This window comes from Cervus elaphus, chromosome 13, assembly GCF_910594005.1.
Source record: "Cervus elaphus chromosome 13, mCerEla1.1, whole genome shotgun sequence".
Classification (NCBI taxonomy): domain Eukaryota; kingdom Metazoa; phylum Chordata; class Mammalia; order Artiodactyla; family Cervidae; genus Cervus; species Cervus elaphus.
In genome coordinates this window covers 58,594,585-58,613,303 of record NC_057827.1, presented here as the reverse complement: position 1 = coordinate 58,613,303, position 18,719 = coordinate 58,594,585, and the positions used below count along the sequence as shown (strand labels likewise).

General features: G+C 35.3%; 1 protein-coding gene across 2 annotated transcripts in view; it reads left to right on the top strand.

Annotated features, from left to right (window-relative positions):
- The window catches only part of TC2N (tandem C2 domains, nuclear), a 70,535-nt gene extending 62,840 nt beyond the window's left edge, over nucleotides 1–7,695 (top strand). For both annotated transcript variants that reach the window (XM_043921529.1, XM_043921528.1), the window contains exons 10-12: nucleotides 1,961–2,075; nucleotides 4,308–4,507; nucleotides 6,777–7,695. In XM_043921529.1, coding sequence (XP_043777464.1) covers nucleotides 1,961–2,075; nucleotides 4,308–4,507; nucleotides 6,777–6,887 — 426 coding nt within the window. In that variant the 3' untranslated portion in view covers nucleotides 6,888–7,695. The remainder of the gene's footprint in view (nucleotides 1–1,960; nucleotides 2,076–4,307; nucleotides 4,508–6,776) is intronic.
- Nucleotides 7,696–18,719: the final 11,024 nt, after the last annotated feature.

The window sequence follows — 18,719 nt, the reverse complement described above, 5'->3', positions numbered from 1 at the left end:
ACATTATTCAGGAATGGAGATCATTAAAAATGCTTTTAATATATACCTACTAATTGATTAGAATTTTAAGTTTTTGGTTATTGTCAGGTTGAAAACCACTTTGAATAGTTTTTCATGATCTGAATTAATATCTTGGAGTATAAATTGAATTTGTGAAATAACCTTGGTAAGTAAGAAATGGTAAACCCACTGCTGAATGCTGCTGTGTTTTGTGAGAATGAACTCTACCAGTGTGTAACTCTAAGAGAAGTTTTACCATCTTTCAGTATTTTCATCTGTTATATTAAGGGTACAAAACCATAATGAAAAAAATGAATGAAAAAATGTTATCCTGGTTTCCTTTGTGTTTTGTAAACAATAAATAACTTTTAAATAGACAGTAGCATTTGTTCTTTTAATCAGCAAAGGTATTTTATATATGGCTACTGAATTAGTCCACCTAAAAAGATTAATCCATTCTTATTAAAAAGCAAGAGCAATACATTCACTTTTATTTATTAGAATTTAGCAATTATTGCCAAATAGACAACTTTTGTCATCATTTTAGATTTTTCAAGAAGGAGTGACCTCAACAGTTGATTTTAAACTTTTAAGTGATTCACTTTGTATCTTTTGATTTCTTAAGGCATGAGCAATTTTGGCCATTTTGACCATTACAGAATATCATGTTTAGAAACTATCCAAGATTCAGTCAATGGCATGTACATAAAAAGGTTCTTTTTTTTTTTTTTACTGATCCATGTGTCAGTTACTGGGGAATACTGGGTTATTATCAAATATAAACCACTTGATGAAGTATCCATCAGCTGTTCTGTAGCTTTGTTGGAATCAACACTAGCCAAGACTTTTGTGTTTATCTATGCTGACCCTAGTGAGATCTGTTAACATTATGTTCTTTCTTTAATCTTATATTTACTCTTTTCAACATGTGAACAGTAATGTTTTTGTGTTGGCTGACTATGTTTCTTTTATTTTTCACTCCAAGCACCCTGGAATCCACGTAAATAGGTTCGCTTGTGTAAGGCAGATTACTCACTTTCTTCTGCTCTTAGTCAGCAATACTGAAGAGCACATTTTAGCTTCTACCCCTTTCTGAGTTTCCTTCATTTTATTGTTTGCCTCAGATTTTCTTTGACCTTTTCCTTATTATTTACTGCCTCACCACTTTCACTAGCTTCCTTCTTGCCAATTTTCGTCATTGGCTTACTTCTATTTAGCATAGTAATTCAACTTTTAATCCACAAATCTGTTCATTGTAGTAATCCTTTGTTTTCTGATTTTCATAGCACTGCCTCTAATTTCTACAACTGGAAAAGCAAATGATGTGTTTCATGTATAACATTTTTATCATATTTCATATATTCATATATCATATTATCATATTTCAGTCATTTGAAAAGATTATTCCAATGACTACATTTAAGTCTTTTGAAAATGTGCTCTTGTGGTGTTTATTTCTCTGACATTTTCTCTACTTAAACTGCTTAGGAATTTAATTTTTTTAAATTTGCATGTCTTTGGTCTCCCTGATTTTGAAGGTTCAGTATATATGTGAAACTTACATTATCAGAATTTATGAAAGTCAGTAAGTACTTTATATTGAAAGACTCCATGACATTTAGCATTCTCTTTTAACACTTCGCTTTGTATGACAGTAAAGAGCATGTGTGCATGCTGAGTCATTTCAGCCGTGTCCAACTCTGTGTGACCCTATGGACTATAGCCCGCCAGGCTCCTCTATCAAGGGGATTCTCCAGGCAAGAATACTGGAGTGGGTTGCTATCCCTTCCTCCAGGGGATCTTCCAACCCAGGGATTGAACCCGCGTTTCTAGATTGGCAGGCAGGTTCTTTACCACTAGCGCCACCTGGGAATGTCTAGCTTTAGCTCTTTGTTTTTGAATTTTGAAATATCCCCAAACTTTATTCTTAATCGCCAAATAACACTTTTTTAATATGCAGGTTTGCCATGCAGAACTTGAACTGGGGACTTGTTTTCAAGCAGTGAATAGCAGAATTCAGTTACAAATTCTTGAGGCACAGTACCTTCCAAGTTCATCAACACCCCTAACTTTGAGTAAGTATGTCAAAGTGGTTTAAAATGAAATCTTCAGAAACTATTTATAACAGATAGATTTTTTCCTACATTTCTTATAGTGAAGATTATAATCTTAGTTACTTTTATTATTTAACTTATATACTTACCTTTCAACTTAAAATTACTTTATTAGATTTCAAATTTTAGCCATTGTGTTTACCCACTGCTCTCTTGATTCTTATCCAGTTGTGACCGTCTTGCATTTGATGCTATTCTTTATTTATCTCGTTAGTTAATATAGGTTGTGTGTCCAGAGGACTGTCAGATATGTTTCACCAGCCTAGATGGTGTATCCTCTCTCTACGTCTATGCCCTTTTTTGGATATTCTGCTAACTCGAAACTTAATTTTAAAAAACTAACTCACACCTTGAAAATCTTGAAAAAAACACAAACCTTAAAACACTTTCTCACCTTGTGCCTTTGAGTATATTCAGAGGTTCTGATATTTTGGTTGTCTAGCCCTGGTTCACATGACTGCTCCTAGAGTGGGAGGTTTGAGGTCAGTCCTACCTAAAGGGCTAAGAGTGGGGGTAAAAGTGTTCTTTATTCCTAGTAGAAGAAAAGAAAATATCTGGAGGTAGGCAGAAGCAATCATGCCCACTGTAACTACAAAGATTGAAAATTAATACAGTTGAACACAATTCAAGAAACTAGGAAAACAACAGCAAACACAAAGGAAGGTAGAAATAGAAATTAAAGCTAAAGTTGGAGTTGATAAATATGGAGACAACAAAAACCCCACAAAATTAATAAAACCAAAAGATTGTTCTTTTGGAAAGAATATTAAAATAAACCTATAGAAAGCTGGATCAAGCAAAAAATAAAAGAAAACATGAACAAGGAAGAGGATATAATTTCAAGTTCATAAGAGATTCAAAAATAAGACAACACCATTTATAATGATACCAGTTCATTTGAATAGCTGTATAAAATAAATGATTTTCTAAGAAAAAAAATGTTGGAATTCACTTCAGAAGAGGGAAGAAACTGAGTAGAACAATACTGTAACCATGTAAAAGCAGTTAAAGAGCTGCCTCTAACAAAAGCAGAGGCCAAGATGATTTTACTGGTAGATTCTACTAAACTTTCAAGAAACATATAATTCCTTTTCTATATGAGCTGTTCCACAGCATGAAAAAAAGATGGAAAAAGAAGGTTTTTGAGGTTAGCATATTCTTGATATCAAAACAGAAAGGATAGTGTACACAAAGAATAGCTATAGACTACCATTATTTATGTAGGTAAATGGAAAAATCATAAAAAATAAGTGAAGTCCAACTTGGCATTAGAAGAATAAGTTAAATTACCAGGACTATATAAGGTTAAGTCTAGGAAACAAGGAAAAAACAATGCAGTTTATTACATGAACATGTGTCTTCCTTTAATAAAAAAGGCTAATGGCAATCAGGATTACCAGTGATCTCCATTTTATAAATATTGGTCAGCCTCGGGTCTCACTTTGTGGCTGCCTCCTTTCTGGAAACTCTTCACTTTCTTGTTGTCTAGCAGCTCCATCTCTATACCATCACTTCTCAAATTAGTCAGACTGCACTTTCTGCTTGAGCTGTAAGCACTGTGTGTCAGATTGGGGGGCAGGCTTAGGTGAACGTGTATAAACCCGAATTTTACTTAGTGTGCTTCCCATCTTTTAAGAGGTGACACCCCTGTAGTTTCTTTCTGTTTCTGGTCTGTGTTTAGTGTCTTGAACAATTGTTTTTAATATTTTCCCCAGTTTATAATCATCTGTGAGAGGTTAGTTTGTATAAGCTATTTTACCATTACTGGAGGCTCTACATCTCAAATTTACTTAAAGAATAGATTTCCTCTAGTGGGCAGGTGTTTAACTTCTGGAGTCTCAAGCAAATAATTTTACTTATATAAATTGGTGAAATAATTCCTTTAGCTCTCCAAAGAGTTGGCACTTCTCTTTTGTATAATCCTTTTCAGTGTGTACTCTTTTACTGCTGATTGTTATTTATGCCGACAATTCCAGTCTTTAATGGCAGTAGAGGAAGATTAGATTCATTTAAGGTGACAGTAGTTATTTGTAAATTACAATACTAATTGTAAAGTTTACTAGAGAAGTTTTCTCTTACGGCAGTAATTCATCAGATCTTTAAAAGTACTTGTTGTTATTTTATGACAAATATATGGATTATATCTCTATATGACATTTAAAATTTTATTTATCAAAATTTCTTATTCTTTAGGTTTTTTTGTGAAAGTGGCAATGTTTAGCTCGGGAGAGTTGATTTATAAGAAGAAGACACGCTTACTGAAGGCCTCCAATGGAAGAGTAAAGTGGGGAGAGACTATGATTTTTCCACTTATACAGAGTGAAAAAGAAATTATTTTTCTCATTAAGCTTTATAGTCGAAGCTCTGTAGGAAGAAGACACTTTGTGGGACAGGTTAGTAGTCAGTTTTATCTCATATTCTTTCCTTGCACTTTTGTAGCATTTAAACAGTTGGTTAACAAAGGGAATACAGGATAAAATTGAGGCTGAATAGAGTGAAATTCTTCATCAAAATTTAAATTCAATGCAAAACTAAAAAAAAAGTTACTGTGAAAAAGTTTGCAGGAAAAAAAATTTACTGCAAAAATCAAATCTTGTCAGACTTTCGGCTTTAATACAAAAGTAGTTTTAATTTGTGAGCAACCAGGATTTTTAAAATGAGTTTTTTTCCCTGAGATTTTCAACTTTAAAAATGGTAGGAAACATCAGTTTTTCAATACTCTCCTTGACCCATTCCTTGTGAAAGAGGAAACTCTTAAGTATTTGAATCAGATTTCTTAAGGCTTCCTTTATTGTGTCATGTTCATTTTAATGTTTGTATGCTATTAGCTCCATTGTGGTAAGTCTGAATTCCTAGAAAACATTGATCTTAAGAGTGGTTGTGATATTGTTTAGTCAATATTGTTATCTGGATTAACCTATTTTAAAATTCTTAGTAATTTTTATAAGACTGCATAACACTTGCTTACTTGCCAGTCCTATGGAACTTGTTTCCTTTTGTAGTTCTTTCTTTACTTTTATTGGGTACATTATATTAGCCATATATTATTTTTTATCTTAATTACAGTTGTTTGACTCGCATTTAAATTCCAAAATCTGTATTATTAGTTTTAAAAGCTTCTATTTGACAGCAAGATGTTATTAGCACTTTATATGAATCATCAAATTATATGTGAATTTTCAAAGATTGATATTAACTAACTTCATATATTCTACCTAAAATGTTTGTGAAAAATATTGCATTTTTGTTGTTCTTCATTTATTCTTATTTGGAAAAGAGTTGGAACTCAAGAATTAGTATAACTAGCATACTTTGAAAGTCATGGGACCTGTAAAGTTTTCCTGTATCATTAAGTCTCAACTACCATGTATGAATGGAATAGGAGATTTACCTGACAAATAATTTTCAGAATAATGTTTTTGGTGATTCCACTTTCTCAGTTGAGAGTGTAATTAAGAATAACTGTGGAAAGGTTCCTGATGGTTATCTATTCCCTCTGGCTCCTCTGGGAGCCTCGGGGAGCCACCCTGGTCTGGTAGCCACATGTGGAATCAAGATCTCCCACTCGTCTATCAGCCAAAGCACTTTCCTGTTATCTGTTTTATATATTGGGATTCTTTATATGATTTTATTTGAAGGAAAGTTCTTCAGGCCAAGAAATTAAAAGAGAAAAGTTTGAAAAACAAACCTTTTGAAGTGACCTGCTCCAATTTATCTTAAATTTATTTAAAAGAATTAGAAACCGAGATTCAAAGAAGTTAACTCCAAAGTAACATCATTTGTTAGTGCTATAGCTGAGTTGAGAATTCAAGTTTGTTTCCTTGTTCACCTTGCTCCATGATACATAACATATAATGTGATAGCTTATATTTGCATAATGCTTTACAGTTTTCCCAAGTTCACTCACATATGTTATCTAAAGTTACATAAGTGATAGGTTCGTTGAAAGTTTTTACTGTGAATCAAGAATGATTTCATTTAGATTTATTAGATTTCAATTAAAATTACAGTTTTATTTAATATAAAGGTACTTAAAATACACATTCCTTACCAATCAATTTGCAGCTTCCCAGGTGGCACTAGTGGTGAAGGAGCTGCCTGCCAGTGCAGGAGATGTCAGAGATGTTGGTTCAATCTCTGTATCAGGAAGATCCCCTGGAGAAGGGCATGGCAACCCACTCCAGTGTTCTTGCCTGGAAAATCCCATGGACAGAAGAGCCTGGTGGGCTACAATCCATAGGGTTGCAAAGAATTGGATATGACTGAAGCGACTTAGCACACACCAATCAATTTAAATTATAATTAGTCTCAATTAGTATTTACAAAAATGTTTTTAAGTGGTTGGGATCAGTCTTAAGTTGAGCTTCTAGGTTAATTGCCTAAGAAAGGATACTAAAAACTGTTTTGGAGGAAATGATTCTGTAATACCTCACATTGAATTTTTAAATTGAATTGAGTCATATAAAATAGTCTTCAGTGACTAGGTTAAGTGTTTTAAAATTTAAGTTTCAAAGAGACAAACTTTTGGAAAAATGGAAATATGTTTAGTTGAAAATAGGTAACCCAAACTTCCAGTTGTCTTTCATTAGTGAGAATAATCAGTTGTATGAACTCAGTTACTATTATTGTGTTAAGTTAAATAACTGTACTATTCCTTTACAGATTTGGATAAGTGAAGACAGTAATAACACTGAAGCAGTGAGCCAGTGGAAAGAGACAGTCACACATCCAGAAAAGGTTGTTATTAAGTGGCACAAATTAAATCCATCTTGAAGATGCCGCACATTAATTTGGTGACAAACTTGACATTCTTTTCGAAGACTTATGATTTTAATTTGCTACCAATTTAAAGAGACAAATCAGTACATTTGTTAATTTATTTATGGATTACATTATTAATTACATATTATAGTAATATAATGGATCTAATAGAAAAATTAAACTTGGTAAAAAATGGGATGAATTGTATCAGATATCCAAAGTAAAGGAAATGTTTTAGACAGTAGGGCAACTAAATAAATTATAAAGTCAGTAGGAATATCAGTCATAGATAGTTACTGCTATATAATGGTTATGAGTATTTTAAAGCTTTACATAGATATTAAAAATCCAGTATATCAAGTCTCTGTTAGTACAAGTGGACATATAGAAGACTGCCACTGTTTCAGTGTTAGTCATTATTGATTATATCTTAACTCTACTGTTTTAACTCCTTGCTACATATTTTCCCTCAGAAAGCAAAAATGAATTGAACCACTTCAACTCTTCTTATTTGGGGAAAGTTTGTGGCCTATGTTTACCATTATTTACCCATAAGTTGTCACATTGCGACTTTATAAGCTATTTATCTCTAAGAAATCTCAGATATAGAAAACTACATTTTGGCAAGAGTAGAATAAACAAAAACACCAGAAGGTTGAAGTTTAATTGGAAATTCAGTGTACACACATTTTTCTGTAAGGTTATCATCCATATAGCCCATCCTAATTAGCAGAATTAAATGAGCTAATTTAAATAACAAATTCAATATTTTATGATAATCACTTATTTGTTTTTAGTTTTTTAAATATAAATTACTTGTTCTATAATCCACAACATTAGAATATTTTCCTATGCTTTAAAACTGACCATACATGATAACATTATGTGGCAAATACACATTTTCTGTTACAGTTTTTCTCAGGTACTCACCACAACTCAATATGTAGGGATAATTTCAGTTTAGTTGGTCAGACAAGCTGTGGTCAAATAAACACAGTCATTTGGAGAAATCAGTAACACCATTCCTGATCTTGGAAAATATGACTTTATTTTTGCTAATGGGTAGTCTAAGTGATTCATCTTCCATTTTTTTTTCCTCTTACCTTGTCCACACATGCCAAAGATAAATAGTGATATTTTAGGTCAGAAGTATACTTTGCTGTAACTTAAGCATGCCCTTTTTATTCTGATTCTTGGTCTGTGTATCTCATTCAGTTCAGTTCAGTTCAGTCGCTCAGTTGTGTCCGACTTTTTGCGACCCCGTGGACTGCAGCAGGCCAGGCCTCCCTGTTCATCACCAACTCCCGGAGTTTACCCAAACTCATGTCCACTGAGTCGGTGATGCCATCCAACCATCTCATTCTCTGTCGTCCCCTTCTCCCACCTTCAATCTTTCCCGGCATCAGTTAAGATTTCCCAAATAAACACTAATTCCCCTTTTCCTGAGTACCACCTCCTCAAGCTACAAAACATGCAGAGTTGACATGCCCTTTGCTTCTGCTTCTAGAGTTACGGTATATTGGAGGTGTTGACAGGTACTCTCTGAAACTCTTGAGTTTTGAAATACTTTTTTTTAGATTTGTGAAAAATGGCATATTGGTGAGTACTCACATGAACTTTCAAGAGAAATCACCTTGAGTGGAGGTATTTTGCGTCTTTGAGACAGATGGCAGTCATTTAAAACAACTTTTATTTTTTTTATTTTTTTTTTGTATGTGTAATAAAGTTTTATTAAAGTATAAAGGAGATAGAGAAAGCTTCTGACATAGGCATCAGAAGGGGGCAAAAGAGTAGTGTTTTGCTACTTTTAACACTCCTTTGCTAGTGTTAGCAATGGAGTTATATACTCTCCAATGAATCCAAAGAATGTCTGGAGGTTGTAAAGACCTCACCAGACCTACTCCCATAATTTACATTTTAAGATAACAGAGTTGGCCAGAAGGTTTAATCCAAAGATTGTCCTCAGGCAGGATACATCCTTGTAAAGACCAGACCTACTCCCATAATTTATGTTTTAAGATAACAGAATTAGCCAGGGGGTTTGATCCAAAGACTGTCCTCAGGCAGGATACATTATTGTTATATAATCCTAAGGAATGTAGAGGAAAAAAAGTAAAAAAGTTTGTCCCTTCTTCCTCCTTGAATATCCCAGACCTCTCTCTCCTTGGGGACCCCTAGACTTCTTATCAACCTGCCTAGGAAATGACTGTCTCATTCCCCCCTTTTCTTTTAGGAGAATTATGTTGCCTAGGGAAAAGGGGCATCGTTCTCATTCCATAACTGCTTCCGAGCTGACAAGGGGCGTTGTCCCTAAACTGGTGAGGCAACATATTCTCCTAATCCTCATAGTGAGGATGTCTGATCCAGGGGCTCCAAGTAATAGTTGGAGGAGGCTGTGGCACTCATAGGAGCTCGGACAACTATTTGTAAATTAAAAGCTTTTAGACAGTTAGAAAACCCCGTTATACAGTTACAGATGTAAGGCAAAATAGTCATTAAACCAAGTTAAAATCAAAATGAAAAGTCACATTATGTCCATAGTTACATCAGTCCGTCTTAAGGTTGTAAAACAACTTTTAAAAAATAGACTTTATTTTTTAGAGCAGTTTTAGATTCACAGCAACATTGAGAGGAAGGTACAGAGAGTTCTCATATACCCTCTACCCCCACATTTACACAGCCTTCCTTGCTACCAACACCTTGCTCTGTAGTGGTATATTTGTTAAAATCACTGAACCTTCATTGACATGTCATCACCCAAAGTCCATAGTTTATTTTAGGGTTCACTCTTTATGTTGTACATTCTGTGAGTTTGACAAACACACAAATGACATGTATCCACCACTCTAATGTCACACAGAGTAGTGTCACTGCCCTAAAAATTCTCTGCAAATACAACCATTTGAATAGTTAAGAATGAAGTAAATATATCATTGTCTTTTAGATAAGTAAGAGACTTTCTTGTTTTTAAAAAATCTAGAATTTTATTTTAACAATTTTTTTGTGCTCTAGTAATGCTTTCAATTCCTAAATTTATTACAAGTAGTCATGTATTTAATGAAACCTCTAATTATTTTATTTAATTTTCAATAATTTTAATATGTGTGTAGTGTATAATTTGAAGGAAAGGTATACTTCTTGGTTTCTTGTGTGTCTTAGAATCCTAGGTAAATAAAATAAAATTTAAAAAATCTTTTTATTTTAAGGACTTCAGTTAGAGAAGTGTTTGACACAACTAAGATCCCAAATATTTTAATTAGTGTTTACTTAAGCCTTTTTCAAATGAAGTAGTACTGAATAGGAGATGTTCTTACTGTTTCCTTGAAGCTTTACCTGGAAATATAAAAAGAAGCACACTGTTCTATTAATAGCTACTCATGAGAAAAAACATTAGAAACTGGTAATAAAAAATTAAATACTATGCAAAAAATTACTTCTCTTTGTACTTACTTGGCATTTTTTTTTACCTTTACCCACTTATAAATGAGACAGAACTAAAATGATGCTGGGCAACCAGAGAAAAGCAGGGAGGGTTCACACTGATAGCTAACAGCTTGCACAGTGCTAATCTCTAACAGTGTATTTATTTATAAGTCTTCAGATTAATACAATTAAATAGCTGCAGTCCATGTCAAAATATAACTTCATTGTTTGGCTCTTGTTTGGTTTTCTATGATTTTTTTTAGCAGGACTAGAGAACTTACCACTGAAGTATATCAGTTCAGAGGGAACCAGTGGTATTTTAAACGTAAGTTATGTAGTCATGGTCTGAAAATAACCTAAATTGATCTTTTGTTTGAATACAGTTATGTGAATTTCTCTGATACTAATGTACAAAAAGTGTATTTCCCAACAAAAATTTCCACTGTTTGTTTAATCAAATAATGGTTTGTTTATGAAGGATTTCAGAAATTTACAATAAATATCAACTTTTTATATTATGGCAGTAATGGTTATTTCAAAATTATATATTTACTTTTGGTATTTGGTGGGTTATATTGAGGGAAGTTCCAGATAAAAGTGTATTTACATTAGTTGTGAGAATGTTTACAGTTGACCCTTGAACAACACAGGGGTTAAGAGTATCCCAATGCAGTTGAAAATCTGAGTATAACTTTACATTTGTCCCTCTGTGGTTCTGAATTCACAGGTTCAACTAACCTTGCATTATATTATACTGTGCATGTATGTTGAGCTGCTTCAATTGTGTCCGACTCTTTGTGACCCTAAGGACTATAGTCTGCCAGGCTTCTGTGTCCTTGGGATTCTCCAGGCAAGAATACTGGAGTGGGTTGCCATGCCCTCCTCCATGGAATCTTCCTGACGCAGGGATCAGGTCTCTTTTATCTCCTTCATTAGTAGGTGGGTTCTTTACCACCAGCACCACCTGGGAAGCCCAGTTATCTAGTTAGTAAATATCAAAACTGGGACTTAGGTTAAGGAAAACCACAGCAGTGTCAACTTCAGGGGGAGAGAATTCTTCATCTCAGATTTAGTCTAAAGAAACTGAACAATGTTTATCTTTTTAAAAATTTGGTGGAGTATCATTTTGGATATGGACAGTGGATACAGGGAGTTAAGAGATGCTGTCTTCATTTGGAACCTGGCCACATCTCTGCCTGTCTTGGCATTGTGTCCAGGAAAGGTACGAAATCTTGTGATGAGAGGTTGTGCATCTCAGTGAGGTTCATGCTCAGATGACTCAAGCCCAGCCTCAGTGGACCTGGTAAGCTCTGAGCCCATCCACTGGCCTCGGGCAGAGCTTGTCTACCTATGTACTTACTGAAAAAAATCCACATATAAGTGGACTTACGCAGTTCAAACCTGTGTTGTTTAAGAGTCAGCTATATTAGGGTTCCAGAGGAATGGAATCAGTAGGAGATAGATAAGAAGGGAGGGAGATACAAGTTTTCTTTTAATTATGATGAATTCCCGTACGTTTATGGAAACTGAGAAATCCCACAATCTGCCCAAGCTGGAGACCCAGGAAAACCAATGGTCTAATTCAGTCTGAGTTCAAAAGCTTGAAAACCAGAGGCACCAATAGTATAAATCTCAGTCTGAAGTCAAGAGAAGATGAGATAAGAACAGCTCAGTGGGGTGGGGGGGGGGGGGCAAATTCATCTTTCCTCTGCCTTTTGTTCTTTTCAGGCACTCAACAGATTAAAAGATGCCCACCCACACTGATACAAGTACTAATCTCATCTAGAAATACCCTCACAGACATACCCAGAAATGATATTTAATCTGGCACCCTGGCCAGTCAAGCTGACACATAAAATTAACTATGGCAGGTATCTACTAGTGTTCTTTTAGTGCATTAGTTGTAATTCTTGTTCAAAAGTAAATATCAAATGCTTGAACTGTTGTCTGAAACATCAAGAAAATAATTATGAAAAGGATACATATGAAGTACCTGTCCATTTTGAAATACAGATTTAAGATTTAACAAAGTGTTAAAGAGTGTTGACCTGAAATAAATACACTGTGCTGACTGAAAAGAAGAAAAAAAAAAATGCACAGCCTGAAAGTTGAGAATTTTGCTTTATTCAGCAGTTTTCTGAGGACTTCAAGCCTAGAAGACAGCCTCTCAGATCACTCTGAGGTACTGCTCTGAAGAGGTAAGGGAGGAGCCAGGATATATAGGGGTTCTTTTTTTTTTTTTATATATAGGGGTTCTTAAAGGTAGTGGGAACATCATAAGATGAATTAAAGAAAACTGGATATCTTAAGGAATTTAGCACTTTTCTATGTATGGGAAGATCCAAGAGCCAGGGCTCACTGAAAATCATTTCTTTGATGTGCACCTTAGCTATCGAGAGCCAGTGTCCTGGCTTTCCCATCCTGAGTTCCCTCAGGGTGCACTGTTGTGGGCGGTTGCAGCCACTGAGGGCTTGCCAGCAGGGGCAGCCCCATTTGTCTCCATCCTGACTTCCCTCAAGGTTCACTGTCAGGGGCAGCTTGATGGCAACATCCTTTGTTTACCCATACAACAGGCAACATTTTTCATTCAAAACTGTCAGATATTTCTCTAGAAAAGATGGATTTATTTGGGAACAGCAGAAGATTGCAATTTGTGGCCAGCTACCATGGAGAGTCAAGTCTAAGTCCCTCCTGTCGGTGAAGGAGAACACTTTATATTATAGAGAGGAAAAGGAAGTTGAGAGAGCTACAGTAAACAGAGTCCATGGCTTTTCATTGGTTGAGTTCTTGCCAGGAAAGAAGAGTCTGCTTTCTGTTGGGCTTTGGTCGCATTGCAGGGCATGGGAGCTCCCCCTTCTGGTCTCCCAATTCTATCTTATTGAGGTTTCTGTTTATTTACAAGAGTTAATGTAGCCCTGGGCTTTCCAGGTGATGCAGTGGTAAAGAATCTGCCTGCCAATGCAGGAGATACACGCAAGAGACATGGGTTTGATCCCTGGGTTGGGAAGATCCCTTGGAGAAGGAAATGGCAACGCACTCTAGTATTCTTGCCTGGGAAATCCCACGGACAGAGCACCCTGTCAGGCTACAATCCAGGGGATCGCAGAGTCAGACACAACCGAGCAAACACATATGCACACACACAAAATGTAGCCCTATGAAATTTTGTTACTGTTTAGTTGCTAAGTCCTGTATAAAATTAGATTATATTTTATGGGTGATAGATTATCTGAAGATGAATGCTGCCTATATTTTCAGTGATTTCCTAGTGGAAAAAATTTTAATTTAGGATTTACAGATTTTTTAACTTTCATGTATAAAAATCCGATATCTAAAATATTTTATTAAAATTGATAACTAACTTCAATCATATAACTATATTAAAACATAGGGCTCTGATAATAGCAGTGAAAGAAAGTAAAAGTGAAGTCGCTCAGTCGTGTCCAACTCTTTGTGACCCCGTGGACTGTAGCCTACCAGGCTCCTCAGTCCATGGAATTTTCCAGGCAAGAGTACTGGAGTGGGTTGCCATTTCCTTCTCCAGGGGATCTTCCCAACCCAGGGATTGAACCCAGGTCTCCCGCATTGCAGGCAGACACTTTATCGTTGGAGCCACCAGGGAAGCAGTAGTAGCAGTAGATGTCTAGAAAGAAAGGTCTGTATGTCCTCTCAAACAGTTAAAAAATATATCTGATTCCATGCTGGGATAAATCTATGACTGAGATATGTCTTTTAGAATATGATGATTTTCATTTTTTCATGCTGTGTAATTTTTTTTCTGGGTCACCATTCTTTAGTTTCTGAGGCAGGAGGATAAAATATACTTGTCCTTAATAATAGAACTAGATTGATTTTAACAGATAAATTTGATTGACTGTGGTTTTAAGTTGTCTTTTCATTTAATTTCTAGATTGTTAATCTTTCTTGATTATACAATACATGGATTAAAATTAAAAACTAAATTTTAAAATAAGCCATTTAATATATTTCATAATGCACTACAAAAATATCTATATGGCACTTTATGCAAAGAACTGTTCTAAGTCCTTTCAGGGATAAAAAAATGAATAGTCCATCACTCTTTACTCCAGGGTTTAATATTTCAGTAGGGAAATAAAACAGTATAAAGCAGAATTTTAATAAGCAGGATTTAAATATGGACAAAATGTTTAGAGGCTTAAATAAAGAATTGAGAAAGTAGCATTGACATGTATACAATACCATGTGTAACATAGATGCCTAGTGGAAAGCTGCTATCAAACACAGGGAGCCCAGCCTGGCACGCTGTAATGACTGGGATGGAGCCGGGCGGGGGGGGGGGGGGTTGTTGGGGGGGGCGGGGAGGGAGGCTCAACAGGGAGGGGATATACGTGTAGTTATGGCTGACTGGTAGTGCTGTACGGCAGAACAACACAACGCTGTAAAGACATTTTCCTCAAAAAAAAAATTTTTAAGTTTAAAAGAAGAATTAATTAAATACAGCTGAAGAAATTAGGAAAGGCTTGGTAAATCTTTGATCTGAAACACACAAAACCAGGCAGATTGGCAGCAATGTGAATTCATGATCACTGACTCTGCCAAACTAGCAATCTTAGTTCATTTCTTTTATCAGCTGGCTCACTTTGAAAAACAGTTTATACTTGCTTCCACCGTCTTCTAATCTTCAACTCACCTGCTCCTTTCTTTACTCTTAGTAGTAGAAGATCTTGTTTCATACTTCACAGGCATTCCTTCACTATCCCATTGTCACATCCACAAACTTATTTTTAGTCATATCTATTCTCATTATCTTAGAAAGTCAATTCTTTCTTATGAATTCTGAATCCAACCCTCTGCTTCTCAGGGATCTCATTTCTTTTACTATGCCTATTCTCTTCTATTCCTTGAGCCTCTCTACTGGATAACCCCTATCATTATTCAGGGATCCTTGGTGCATGCTTGACTATGGAGGTCAAGATTCTGTTCTGATGAAGGAACCTATGGAGACAATATATAAAGCAAGGACAGTGCGACATACTCCTGGTGTAGATCTGTCTTCCCAGGTCCGCTTTGTTCGCCTCAGGGCGTACTACTGTGAATGAGTCTATTTGGGGCCCATGACGATCCCCAGAAGCTCAGTTTTCATTATCACAGGAATTTTTATTTTTCTTCACTTTCCTTCTCTCACGTAGCTATTCATTCCCAACCATAACCTTCATTTCTGCTTGCTTAACAAGTATTGTAACTGGTGGAAAACAATCCCAACAAATTCCCGAGCAATTGTTAAGAAAAGCATTAGTTTCTCAACATAGTATGTTAGATCACCTACACTTCAGGCCTCTCTGAAGTGGCCTGTTTCCTTCTTTTAAGAAATTCTTTATATATTATACATTTACTATTGTATATGTAATTTTATTTATTTGTTTTTGGCTGTGCTGGGTCTTCATTGCTACTTGGGCTTTTTCTAGCTGCGGTGAGCAGGAACTACTCTCTAGTTGCAGTGAGCGTGCTTCTCATGGTGGTGGCTTCTGTTGTTGCGGAGCACAGGCTCTAGGGCATGTGGGCTTCAGTAGTTGTGGCACGTGGGCTCAGTAGTTGCTGCTCCCAGGCTCTAGAGCACAGGCTCAATATTTTTGGCACACGGTTGTAGTTGCTCTGGGGCATATGGACTCTTCCCGGACCAGGGATGGAACCCGTGTCTCTTGCACTGGCAGGCGGATTCTTTACCACTAAGCCACCAGGGAAGCCCTAAGAAACACCAGAAGGCAGAGTGTTATTTTTAACATGTAAACATGGTTGTCATTCCTTGGTTCCTACTGCTCTTGACGTGAAGCCCCAAATCCTACAAGGTCATGCATAGTCCAAACTCTGCTTTGTATTCCAGCCTCATCTTAAACTATTCGCGTGGATCCATTTCTGTTCCTGGAAGACAATACATGCCTAGCTTCCTCAGTATCTTTGCACATGTTGTCTCATCCCTGTGGCATAGTTTTACTCTTTACTCTTCCCTTTGCCAAATTCTATTGTTTTTCAGGTGCTAGCTTAAATGTCTAGTCCTCAGAAAAGTCTTTTATTATATCTTAGGCAATGTTAGATCCTATTTTCTTATATAATTTTCCTTTATAGCTTTCACTGTAGTTATGGTTAAAAATTCTGAAGTTTTTGCTTAAGATCTCTTCTACACTGCAATTTCATGAAAGCAGGGTCCTGTTTATTGTTTCATTCCTGAGGCTAGCGCAGTACCTGGCACATGATGAATATATAGTAAATATTGTTTATTCATTCATTTAGCTGATAGGCAGCATTTTGGGTTCCAGGGATATAGCAGTGAATAAACAGAAAAGATGAATGAACACACTGAGTCATATTATATTGCTCATAAATGGTAGCTGAAGGCCAGTATCTTCTTCCTGAAAGAAATAATGTTGGATTATACATTATTTGTACATTTACTTTTAAGATTTGTTGATGTATTTCTTAATTATAGAAAAAAGAAACATACCTTCACACTGAGTTACAGCTTAGGAAAAATAGGTCTGGAAAAAATTTTTCTGAAATTCTGAGCAGTATTTATAACGTTGTTGTTCCATTGCTAAGTCATGTCTGTTTATTTACAACCCCATGGACTGCAGCATGCCATAATTGATGCTAAATTTCATGGGTTGCTGAATATTCATCAGATTGTACTTTATTGTTGCATGTTAACAGCTTACTGTGTGTCATTACAAAGCACAAATATTCTACTAGTTTATTTAAAACTTTTTTTTTTGCAGGGAACCTGTTAAGTTTGGTTCCTGAATGAAATAGGAAGAATGCTTAGATTGTGTCCAGCTTTGAAATTTTCCTGTTAGATGTAAATAACCTCTTTATTTGCCAGCCTAAAAAGGATTCATAAAACTTTAGTAGAAAAGATGAGTAGAGGATTGTTTAGGTAACAGTTCTAATACTGGAAAGACAGAATGAGAAGTTTGGAGACCTTTTCTGGTAGAATTTAAGAAAGGAATTCAGAGAAGAGGCTTTAAGAGAAGTAAACCTAACCCTATGTACATCTCAAAACAAAGGACTCATCCTCACAGATATTCATTCTGGGGACAAGGAAGATGAATAAGATTTTCTTACTATGATGTAGTTGCACAGTGATCTCTTAGCAAAGTGCCTAATACTGTATTCTTCCCAATACTTTACACTTTTTACATAAAACATCTTGTCATAATTTAGACTTCTTTCAGAAAAATGTGTGTAAAATTCTTACACTATCCCTCTCTCTTCTCCTTTCCTTCATCTTTCCTTCCTCCCTCCTTCTCTTCTGCATCTCTGCTGTTTACCAATACTCATGCTCAGTTTTTGCTTTCTTCATAGAAAATATGAAAACTGATTTGGTCAGTGATAATAAAATTGACTATTATGTCTAGACAAGACCTGAAGGGTCCTCTAGAGTAAATTCCCACTGTTGGGTAACTATGTTGTACCATTCATTTTTAGATGCTGGGAATGTACCTAATAAATAAAAACTGCCCTCATAAAATTTATAGTGAGTATATCAGAACACACAGAATATTTCTGAGTAAAATCTGATGAATTTCAATGAATGAATGAGCAAATACAAGATCAGAAAATCTGTTCCTGATCTTCCTTCCTTATGACTCTTTCAAATACTAATTGTCCTTGTTTAATTTCCTTCTGTTTTAGGTTACTTCAAATACTCATGTTCATAATATATTGATATTCTAAGAGTTTTTTTCAAAAGAGGTACATTTTTAAAGTATTATTTTCTTTTTTGTTTGTTTGTTTTTTGGTTTTTGGTTTTTTTTTTTAAAGTAGTATTTTCCTTGAACTACTTTGACTTTAGCCAAAAAGTACAATGGACATCTTTGTACTGTAAGAGATTATAGTGACTGGGAAGGCCAAAGAGAAAGTATTTAAGTTTTCTGCATTTCCTTTCTCTTTCTGTGTGTATATGAATGTACTTGTACTCTCCCTGATGTAGTCACATAGGTTAATTATTTTCTGTCTTTTAAGATTGGAAAATGAAGGAAAGGAAAAAGGCATCAGAAACATTTTCTTAAAATGTTAAAACTAGATTATTTATTAACTAAGCACAGTTTCTTTGGAACATAGAAAAAGTAGTTGAGTCTTTTCTAAAAACATTTTCTTTATTCTTAAAGATATTTTTACTCTTTTGAAGCTTATGGGCAAGGTGGGCTTAAGTTAGTGGAGTTTTTCAGGAAAATGGTGCTATCAAGTGTCAAGAAAGTCACAATAAGTGGTAGGATTTGTCTTAAAGTGTGTGTGTGTGCGTGTGCATGTGTCCATGCATGCAACACACGTGTCCTTTATCTTGTAGAATTAGAAAAATGACATCTGTTGGGAATAAATGATTCCAACGAAGTTGGAAGAATGATGGAAACATTATGACAGATTTGATCACAATCAAGTTTATTT